The 11,086-nt window shown below is 35.4% G+C and overlaps 1 protein-coding gene across 10 annotated transcripts in view; it reads right to left on the bottom strand.

Annotated features, from left to right (window-relative positions):
• The window catches only part of LOC101498080 (serine/threonine-protein kinase ATM), an 85,244-nt gene that overhangs the window by 29,464 nt on the left and 44,694 nt on the right, over positions 1-11,086 (bottom strand). For 8 of the 10 annotated variants that reach the window (XR_012163164.1, XM_073368579.1, XM_073368573.1 and 5 more), the window contains 12 exons: positions 8,893-9,012; positions 8,475-8,660; positions 7,697-7,818; positions 7,552-7,627; positions 7,318-7,445; positions 6,664-6,805; positions 6,444-6,581; positions 6,259-6,357; positions 5,103-5,149; positions 4,623-4,812; positions 972-1,193; positions 384-455 (listed from right to left, as the gene is read on the bottom strand). Coding sequence is in view for 9 of the 10 variants with exons in the window: in XM_073368579.1 (XP_073224680.1) it covers positions 384-455; positions 972-1,193; positions 4,623-4,812; positions 5,103-5,149; positions 6,259-6,357; positions 6,444-6,581; positions 6,664-6,805; positions 7,318-7,445; positions 7,552-7,627; positions 7,697-7,818; positions 8,475-8,660; positions 8,893-9,012 (1,542 nt within the window). In the remaining variant the exon portion in view is untranslated. The remainder of the gene's footprint in view (positions 1-383; positions 456-971; positions 1,194-4,622; positions 4,813-5,102; positions 5,150-6,258; positions 6,358-6,443; positions 6,582-6,663; positions 6,806-7,317; positions 7,446-7,551; positions 7,628-7,696; positions 7,819-8,474; positions 8,661-8,892; positions 9,013-11,086) is intronic. The other 2 variants (XM_073368574.1, XM_012716286.3) reach the window with 1 other exon arrangement.

Raw genomic sequence — 11,086 nt, 5'->3', positions numbered from 1 at the left:
CTTTCCCTAACCATTTCCCAACACACCTGTAGACCTCTTCTCTCTTCAAGATCTTAATTGGAGGCCAACAATGTTGAGCCCATAAATCCCTCCCACAATGAGTTGCACCTCCTCCAGAAGGTGTAAGTTCAGGAAAGTATTTTCATAGTCATTGAGATTATTCTACTTTATGAGAACCTCAGAATGCCTAATCAACAGTTTACAGATGAAAATTTTTCAGGGAAAAACTTGTAATTCCTGCAAATTCTAAATCTCCCAACCATTCCCATGTCCTAACTTATGCACCACCACAATCACAGAAACTTTCAACTGATTCAAATCTCGAACTTCCAAAAGAAAGTAATTATAAAATCAAGGATTTTCTCTGCAAATTAAAATATTACCTCAACAAGAGACCTTTGGTAAGAATCAAATGACTGTAAAGCTTTTTGGCCTCTTTCAGTCGAAAGAATTCCCTGTTTATCCAAACCACAAATGCAGTTAATCAAACCAGAAGCAAGGAATCATCTGCAATCAATTCATCACATGAAAGAAGCAAACTCCAAGGCACAGACAATATTAAACATTTAATCTATTTTATAAGTAGTATATTATAATATAGCAAGTAAACTTTCAGTTACAGGGCAATAAATTACAACACGCAAGATATACAAATAAGGCTTAAATAGTCAAAGTACTGCGCAAACAGTTTGCCAAAGATCACAGCTATAACTAATGAATGTTGGTCCAAGTGACATAAGGCTTGATTCTCCTTGAGCAAGTTCTTAGGTTTGCATCTTGTGAATGGAAAAAATAGGCACCAGTTAGCTTTGTCTGATGCAAATTCCATATATCAGGGGTCTCAGACCAAAAACAAACATATAGCCATATCCACAATTGTATCTAATTTAATTTTACATTTAAGTACAAGAATAGAATGAAAAAACAATATGAGTTTCTTCAAAGGCCAATGACTAGTTAAATACACTTACACGAAGAGTTTGTGATGCCATATCAACAATTTTCACTGAATCATCCATCAGATACTTCATTAGTAATTTCACAAGGACCACCAGAAGCTCGGCAGATATACACACATCTATGTTGCAACTGGTTTCCCCAGCACTGCAGTTATCAATTGATTTACATGGATGGATATGAGTACTCTTGCCTGGAAGATGGAAAACAACAGCGTGTGGGTCCCCAGCACCAACCTGCAGCAGTGCAGCCTCATTTGAAGGTTTTTTTACAAGGAATATAATCAAATTCATAAGATCACAGTTTAAAATGATAATTTAACTACAAACAGTTGTCCAATCAATGATAGTTTTACATACATCTATTTTAAAACACAAACAGTTGTCTAATCAATGATAGTTATTTCTCTTCATCTAATAATCATGCGAAAATTAGAACTATAAAAATAAAAGCTAGAAGATAACGTTTGTGCAAATGCGAGTGATGCTAGTCTGCAAGACTGCCATACGAGATATATAATTGGCTGTCGAATCAAAGCCACCAAAAAGACAGTTGCTGTTCTCACACACTGTTGTTACCTTGGGTATTGGTCTAGTCCCCCCAAGCTTTATTTTCCTTCTTTTCATTTTAATATACTTTTTAGGGTGCTGCAAATAATAGGCGATTGATTTGGGGTGCCAACATAGTTGGAATGACAAATTTACCATATGATGCTTTTGCAGTCTTTTTCTTTTCGACTTAAAAAAAAAATAGAATTGTCAAGAATTAGAATAAAATTATATTTATTGAAACTTGAAATATATTGGTAATACATCAGATATATTTATACTAGATTACTAAACAACCAAATCCTATTAGTACATATATAACTAAATCCCTACTAGTACTCCTATATAACTGAATCCCTATACTTGAGGGATATTAAACAAAAACATATTTTGACACTCCCCCTCAAGCTGGTGAATAGGTGTTCTCCATTCCCAACTTGAATACTATGGAGTGCAAATTAGGCCAAAAAGAAATCTCAAGTTGCTGCAATGAAGGCAGTAAAAAGGGCCACAATGAAGGTGGCTAAGAAATAGAAACCGCAATGAAGGCGGCAAAAGGACCACAATGAAGGTGGCTAAGAAATAGAAACCGCAATGAAGGCAGCAAAAGGACCACAATGAAGGTGTCTAAGATTTCACGAAATAGAAACCGCAATGAAGGCGGCAAAAGGACCACAATTAAGGTGGCTAAGATTTTAGGAAAATAGAAACCGCAATAAAGGCGGTAGTTTTATGCAGAAGCAAGGGCCACAATGAAAGTGCCATTCGGAAACTCAATGGATCATAGTTTGGGGCTCGTCTCATAGCTGTTGACTGGGTACTGAGGATGATGTCGAGCATGTTGACAAACAATCTGATCATGGAGATGATAGTGATACCGATGGTATCGTAGTGGAAAATGTTCCTTCTGAAGATGATTTTGACAAGGAAGCAGATATTGCAAGAAAGGTTCAGGATGCAAATAGTAAAGCATCTAAGGAGTCTGACAAGGTTTCAGGTGTTTCTAAGTCTGAAACTTCCAGCAGAACATGCCGAATTCTTATAGTGTTCAAGGTGAAAGTAGTAATAGTCAATTTTCACAATCTAAAGACGATAACCAAGCTGAATCTGAAATGGCGAATGAACAAGGTACTAGCAATTCTGGCCCATCTGTTCCCCCACCTAATGACTCGGTGATTCTACTCCTGTCACTCAAACATTCCCTCCTCCTATTGACAAAACGTCCAGGCGGAAATGGTACAACACTCCCCCTCAAGCTAAAGCTTAACTTTAGCTTGCTACAAGAAAACAATGTTTTGCTCCACAAAATAATAAAAAAGATGGAAAGGCAACTCAGGGATGCATTTGAAGTCGGTGAGAATTGCAATAAATATAGCCTAGCCAGACAGCCTAATTGATCATCAGTCTGAGAGAAATTCATGGCAAGCAATTGAACAAAGAAAGTTCCGTTCTTCTAAAAGACTGCATTTGGAAGCTTGAAAACAATAATATTGGAGACTCAAAATATTTAAACTTGAATATGTTTCAAGGAGAGAGCAACATGCTTCAAGGAGATAAAGGCATGACCAGTACATGCATTCTCACGCACAAATTTGGTGGAGGCACGTAAGATCCAAACATAGAGAAGATGGACGCGCGTGACAGTGTGTGCAATGTTGGTTGGCGACGGTAAAGGTGTATCCTACTCCAACTGTTGTTGTTCTTTCTACTGGAGATGAGCTTGTAGAGCCATCTACTGGGCATCTAAGTCGTGGTCAGATCAGGGACTCTAATCATGCCATGCTGCTGGTAGCTGCAGTACAGCATCACTGCAAAGTTGTGGACCGTGGTATCGCTAAGGATGATGAAGAATGCCAAGGAAGGATCTTGGATAAGGCTTTTGCTTCTGGAATTAACATTCTTCTAACTGGAAATCTTGTCAGCTCTTCAGTTTGCTTTCATCTTGGTCCCTGCTATACGTCAGGTTGCAGGGTGGATAAATCCTTATCAACTGAGAGGGCAAGCTCGACTTCAACAGCCCATAAAGACAGATCCCTTTTGACCATAATATCATCGTGCCACTGTTATGTGGACCGACAATGATGGAACAGGCAGCCCTGGTTTTGTCACCGAGAGCACTAGTCACCAGAGGAGCAGTTGACTACTTAGTATGAAGTCAACTAATGTCTTATTGGAGTTTCCAGCAACAGGCAGTGTTGTATCTGCTAGGACTCCTGTTGCAGCTATCATAATTTCTAACCTAAGACCCGTGGCTTTTGGCAAGAAGCATATATCATCAGAATCAACCTTTGCTTTGCCAGCAATTAAATCAGATAAAATAACTACAGATTCTTATGGGGGTGCTGACGTCAGAGTGGCTATTCTTACAGTAAGTGATACAGTTGTTGTGGGGGCTGGCTCTGATCGAAGAACCTATACCTGATGAATGGATATATCAAGAACAAAAGAAAAGTCATTGAAAAAAAAACACACAGGGAAAGCGGTGCTTTTGAGGGAAGCTGTAGCGTCGTGGCTGGTTGCTAGAAAGGCAGTCGGAGTTGATGGTGACAAATGACTGTATGAAGCCAAAAAATTGAAACACTGAAAAAATTGGTGTTGCCGGCGGCATTTGCTGCCGCCTGCAGCGGTAGTGAAGCACAAAGACAGATCACAAAATCAAAACCTGCTCTGATACCATGTCAAGAATTAGAATAAAATTATATTTATTAAAACTTGAAATATATTGGTAATACATCAGATATATTTATACTAGATTACTAAACAACCAAATCCTATCAGTACTCATATATAACTAAATCTCTACTAATACTCCTATATAACTGAATCCCTATATAACTAAACAACCAAATCCTATCAGTACTCCTATATAACATATTTTGACAAGAATGATACAAGTGCTAGCGGCTTGTCTCACCTACAAAAAGGATCCCAGTCCCTTGTCTCTCCCACCCAATGACTTATCGTTTACCATCCCCAAAATCTCATACCCATTTTGTTGCAAGACTTATATATAAATAAAATAATTGAGTGAATAAATCAGAAAGAAAGTAAACATGTGAAATTTAAGTATGATCTAGGAGAACGTGAAGCTCTTGTTGATGTCTCACTCTGCCATACCCGAGAAATAAAATCTGAAACCAATTCCCTAACACCACTTGCATCATTCGAGCCACACATGTGAACAAGTGTCCAAACTGCATGCACCATTTCATTGTCACCATGCCAATACTTGTCCTCAAAGTGGCCTGTTCTCCCTCTTCTTTGACTGGTTTCTTCGATCAGTAACTTCTTGTGCAATCCCTGGAGACTGAAGAAAGGTCATATTCAAAAATCACAAACCACTTGAAATTTCAAAACACCGAAACCAAATTGCAACGTATAACTTATTATGTCATTCATCTAATATTTATAATGTAAATACCTGTCCTCCAATTCTCTCGATAGAAAAACTCATGCACACACAGTATAAGAAATATTTTCACTAAAGTAAGACTTAAAAGTTAGTTATATGTAAATAACAGGAAACAATACCGGTTATTTTCATTGAAAACGATGAAAGATAAAATCATGAGAAAGACTGTTGAGAAAGGAAATCACCTTGACAAAAGTAACCTCGGTGGAAGGTAGCATGACCTTCTTACAAACTGAAAATGAACAATATAACAGAAAACAAGTTAATAGAGAATTGACAAAAACCTCATGCTCAAGATTTGTAATTTAAAAATACTTATTTTTAAAAAAATCCTTTTAATGTTTTTAAAATCTTTGTTTAAGCTTTAAAAAAATCAGACAATGAAAAAAAAAAACTGATTTCTGATATTTTGAAAAGCTACTTCAGGTAACTTCTAAAAACTATAATTAGCATCTGCTAAATTTGTGATTATTGTGAGTCTAAATCAGACCACACTCATCTCTATTTATAATAGCATGTACAACAAATATAATGAATGCTAATTGATATGATTTGCTAGTTGAAATCCTAATCTATGACTCCAATAATCCTAATAATAAACATACGAATTTGATTCTTTGACTTTGACATTCCACATCAAGCGAAAGCTTGGTAAGCTTTAAGCTTGTTACAAAGGGTGTAGCTGCAGCCAGAAAGTCGCAGCACAGCCTGTAACATCCCAAATATTTATAATTTATGTTTGAGAATCCATGATTATTTCCTATTATAATAGTGCTTATTTTTTGTTTTACAATATGATATTTTTTGTTTTTATTTCCCTAAAATCTCTCCTTGACTCAAGGAAGATAATTTAAATCAGCTTAGACTGAAGAATAAATCATAGTAGCAGGCTTCTACTTTTTTCTACAATTTATTCTCTTTTGTCTGATAAAGTGTTGATGAAAGCCATGGCGGAAGGCGGTGGCAGGATTTTGACAAACCGCCATACAATTGTTGTGGCGTATAGGTTTTCGCGTGGCGGGGCCATTGTGGAAAAAAGCAGAAAAACCCAAAAATATTTGAAAAAAACATAGATTGACCCGTGCGACCCAAACTAGCCCAAATGTGTTTAAAAACATGCCCCAACTGAGTTTTAAAACCCTATAACGTTATAATGTTTAGGTCAACGATAAAAATGAGGCACTTAATTTTAAAACCCTATAACGTTATAATGTTTACAAACGTATTCATACAATCTTAAATCATTTTTTTAAAACCTTATACAAATGGGACTTTTTTTATACAATATACAAATGGGCCTTTACAAGTTCATAACAGTGAAAGTGGATTATAATTCTTTACCTTCAATATGTGATCACGAATAGAGTACGTGTGGCATAATTCTTGATGAAACTTCCGTATCTCGTCAAATATTTTTAATTCAGGGAATGGCTCCAACTCCTGCAAGTAATTTTTTTTATGATCCACAAAGCTTAACAAGACCAGATCCTTAGAGGAACAGAAAGAAGTTTAAAGAAAACACTCACTTTGATGTAATCATGCATAGATGGATCAGAATCCAAAGTAAACATACAGAGAAGAGATAAAGCTCGTAATACAGAACTGTCACATGATTCTTTATTTATGGAAGGAATGCAACATGCCACCAACTTTGAAACAAGAAACTGGACAGAAGACAGTAGTAAATAATGGGCTAAATAAGAAATTAAAGAAGTTGAAAACATTGTAAAATGAAACAACATAAACCTGGAGCTGTTCCCCAAGCATGCTAGTGATATCTGATGATGGATTCTTTTTAAAAGATAGCAACAATGCAGAAAGTATACGACAGCATTGGTCTTGTAAAGCAGGACATCCAATCAACGGTCCAATCAAGTTGAAAAGATAACTGCATTAACTCAAAATTTAAGCAAAGTAAATGAGAAATAAACAGATCAAAATTTCAAACAGACACAATTCAAATTTGATAATGACGCCAGTGAGAAATTGGTCAAATGGACACTGGGAAGGTTGGTAAATAGCATATATACATACATGAAGGCCTACACACACACACACAGATACATATACAAGGCTAGAGATCAGGTGAAAACAACCAACCTGCTACAACTAAGGAAGATACAAAGGAGAAAATCATCAATAAAAAGCTAAAACCTAATTCAGATATTAATTGCTTAACTAGGATCTAATTCTAATTTAAACTAGTTGATCATTTAGATCTTATTTCTACTGTATCTATACTAAGATACTGGATCCCAACAAAGTCTATAGGATGGGTCCAACAAGTTTACACTCATATGCCAAATCCTAAAAGCTTGATCGAAATCAGCAAGATTTATATTATAGTTCACAATATCTTTCAAATATGAGATACATGTAATCTAGGTCCATGAAACTTACTTGGATGTGCTTAAAACAGCAACTCTCGGACCAAGAACACTAATAAGCACTTCAATTCCAGACAATCGGTGGCACTTGTGCCTGTAATGAGATGCTGCTGCAATTTTATAATGAATTTCTACCAAAAACTGCCAGTTAAAAAAATTGAGTTCATTAGAAACACAAAGGCAAGAATAGAAGAAAAGGGAAAAGGATATCTGAATGGTGTTGTCAAGTTATATGATAAAAGATTACCATGAAAACTCTATCAGGGCGAAAAATGTTGATCTTGTCGGCAACAGCAGAAGTTGTGTGATTACCGTCCCTACATCTCAATAAATATTACTTATCAAGATAGAGATCGTAATTAGATAGCAAAAAGGTATAGAAGATAACTCACAAGTCCAGAAATCCATCAACAATTGTTTGAATTTCAAGTGACACTATATCCCTGGAAAAGAAAGGGACTACAGGGTCGGATGAACAAGAGCACAAAGATAAAATACAGCTGACAATAGAGACCTAAAATTATACAAGAAAAAAATGTTAAAACTTACAACAAAAATATCACCTTAAACAAATCCAGTAATTATCGATAAAGAAAATATTATTATAGCATGTGTCAAGGATGCTATATATGATGTATAACTGCACATTAATTTCAAACAAATATGATTAAAAAGTGCCCATCCACCAGATATTTTGTCAATAATAATGTTTAATAGATATCAACACCCACATGTAAAGCAAAAGCATATGAAAAATATATGATACTATCAAAGTAGGGGTTATAAGTAAAGGACAGCCCTCACCACCATGAGATAGCTTTTGAGATTTAGGACCAAACCCAAGATTCAAAATATAAGAGTAGAAATTTCTGAAAATCTTTTCAAATAGGAACATTTTCCTTAAAAATATTATGATCTAAACATTATTTATTGAAAATGATGAATTTTCTAAAAATATTTCATTATTCAATTAGCTAAGGAGGGGAATTTTCTCCTTATTTAATGAATTGAAAGAAATAAGAAAAAATTAATTTAAAATGTTACGATAAACAATGAAGACTGTCATTTATCATCCAGAAATATCATTTATGTAAAATATAACAACCATGATAGTCATCCAGAATATCATTTATGTAAAACAAGCAGACCCTAAAGAGCAGAGTAACAGACCATATGTCTCTTTATGAGTTTGTCCCGTTCATTCTCAGAGATCTGACCAAATTGAAGAATAGAACTTTGAAGCACAAAAGTTCCCTTCTCTGATCCTGGTTTCTTACTGCAATGCAACGCCATAGAAACTGCAAATATCGAAGCGAAGTGATTTTTTATAAGAACTGTCGAAGGTTGACAAGTGACCTGCAAAAAGGAACTGTGTTAGAGAAAGCAAGATACGGACACTACAATTAAAAATCTATGCAATGAAAGAGACAGTGCAAAATGTTAATCATTTCACAAATGGCAATTCTAAGAGCATAAGGGCATCTAATTGAAGCCTTTATATTTTTTATTTCCTACAGAGAAAAATCTAGAAGCTTCCATAATATAAATTAACATACAATTTAACATCAGTTATGGAAACTGCTCACACCTTGGTAACCCAATTAAGATCAGAACTATTTTGATGAATAAGCAGCGCAGGAAGAAGCCATGGACAACAATACTGAAGGAAATGACCAGGTTCTGCATCTGGTATAAAAAGATGCCTTGTCTGTAGAACAACAAATTAATTATTAATGGCAAGGAAAAAATTCATCAGAATACAGCTAATGAAAGCATTTGTCCAAATAAAAAACTTCACCATAGAAAATATTTTAGATTACCACAATGTATTATCAAGAAAATTATTATTTTAACTCAGGCAATGAATAAGGTGGTCTTGAAAAGTTTGCTTGCAGCGAGATGAATCAGATGATGAAATAACAAAAGAACCACATTATATTAATGTAATGGAACAACACACTGTTGGAGAATCAAGGGATATCATGATCTCATTGATTTTATTTTATTTCCTTCAATCTCTCCTTGATTCAAAGAAGATACTTTATTGTAATATCTATTTAAACATTAATTGACTTCGGAATAAATCAAAAGGATCCTTGAATTGTTGGAGACGGTCAACAGTATTGGAGACAGTCCAAATGTTTTCTTTAATGGTGGTATCGCGACAGCTTAAACACCTATTTTAATGGCCAAGAAGGATACTCCAATTCTCTCGAACTCAATGTTCAATGGCTTAATGGAAAAAACTACAAACAATCAACCCAAACCGTTCAATTAATCATGGAGACAAATAGAAAGTTTGGGTTTCTCACGGGGACATAGCAAAGTGCAAAACCTGCAGAAGGGGATCCAACTTTCAGGCAATGAAAATACAAAAAATTCTAATTATTGCTTGGTTAGTCAATTTTATGGAACCCACAATGGGAAAACCCTTTATGATCTTAGCAACTGTAAGAGAAGTACGGATGATTGTCAAAGAAACATACTAACATTCAAAATTCCACTCTGATTTTTCGGCCTAAAGTCAAAATTATTGCATGCTAATGATGACAGATATGTGACTATTTATTATAATGAGATGATGACAATATGGCAGGAATTAGACCTTTGTAATGAGAATTGTTGAATGCGTATTGAGGATAGTGTTCTATTTTTTAAAAGACAAGAAAAGGATTGTGTCATTATTTTCCTTGCTAGGCTGGATAATAAAGATTTGTCTTTGTTTCATTGTGACGCATGTGAATTTACAAAACTTCATCACTCTTACTCCTATACAACCATATAAGTCATCAAAACCATTTTTTGTTATTCAGTATTCACATTGATGGTTAGACTTTGTTGGGTGTACTTGTTAAAGGAAAAATCTTATGCTTGTCAGGCTGTCAAGGATCTTCCAAAATGGAGATCAATCAATTTCAAACAAACATTCAAGTCTTCAAAAATGATCATGGCAAAAAATATTGGAAAATGGAATTGAACATCATAGTTCTTGAGTGTGCTGATACACCGAAACAAAATGGAATTGCAGAGAGATAAAATAGAAACTTACTAAAGATCACAGAGCTTTACTTTTCTCAACTAAAGTTCCAAAATAATTGTGGGGTAAAGCCATTTTAACTGTTGCTTATTTGATTAATCGAATGACATCTAAAGTTTTAAATTTTCAAACTCTCATGCATATTTTCAAATAATGTTTTCCTAGTGTTTCAGTTGATTTACAATTAAAAATATTTGGTTACACTGTGTTTCCTATTGCTCGTGTTTCCATTTTCAATTTAAGAAAACAAAATCAGTATTTCTAAAAATTTTGAAAATGAAAATTTGTTTTCATAGTTTTTGAAAAATGCTTCCTCCACTCCCAACTTGCATCAGAACTCGCCATCTATTCTTCTTCGCTGCTCCAACAGCATCCTTCTCCCGCCAGACCCTTGTTCACAAGATCAGCATATCTCCTTCACAAGATCTGCAACTCATCTTCCATCTTCTCCATCGAGAACCAGTTCTGCAAGTACCGCCATACGCAGCTCCCATCTCCACCAACCACCGCTCAACTACAACGTGGTTCCTGTCTACATTGTCACCTTTCTCGTTATGGTGTCAACACGCACACAAGGCACAGTTCTACTTGTCCATTCATAGCAGAGTGTGTTTCACCCTTCGATGGTAGCACAGCATTGCTCTTCTCCAACAGCCATCCCATACTAGCATCTGCATAAACGGCCTCTGTTGTACAACAAAGACATTTCCAGTCGCCCTCGCCTTCATCTCTCCCTCTCTTTCCC

This window comes from Cicer arietinum, chromosome 5, assembly GCF_000331145.2.
Source record: "Cicer arietinum cultivar CDC Frontier isolate Library 1 chromosome 5, Cicar.CDCFrontier_v2.0, whole genome shotgun sequence".
NCBI lineage: Eukaryota > Viridiplantae > Streptophyta > Magnoliopsida > Fabales > Fabaceae > Cicer > Cicer arietinum.
This window is presented reverse-complemented; position numbering and strand designations above follow the sequence as displayed.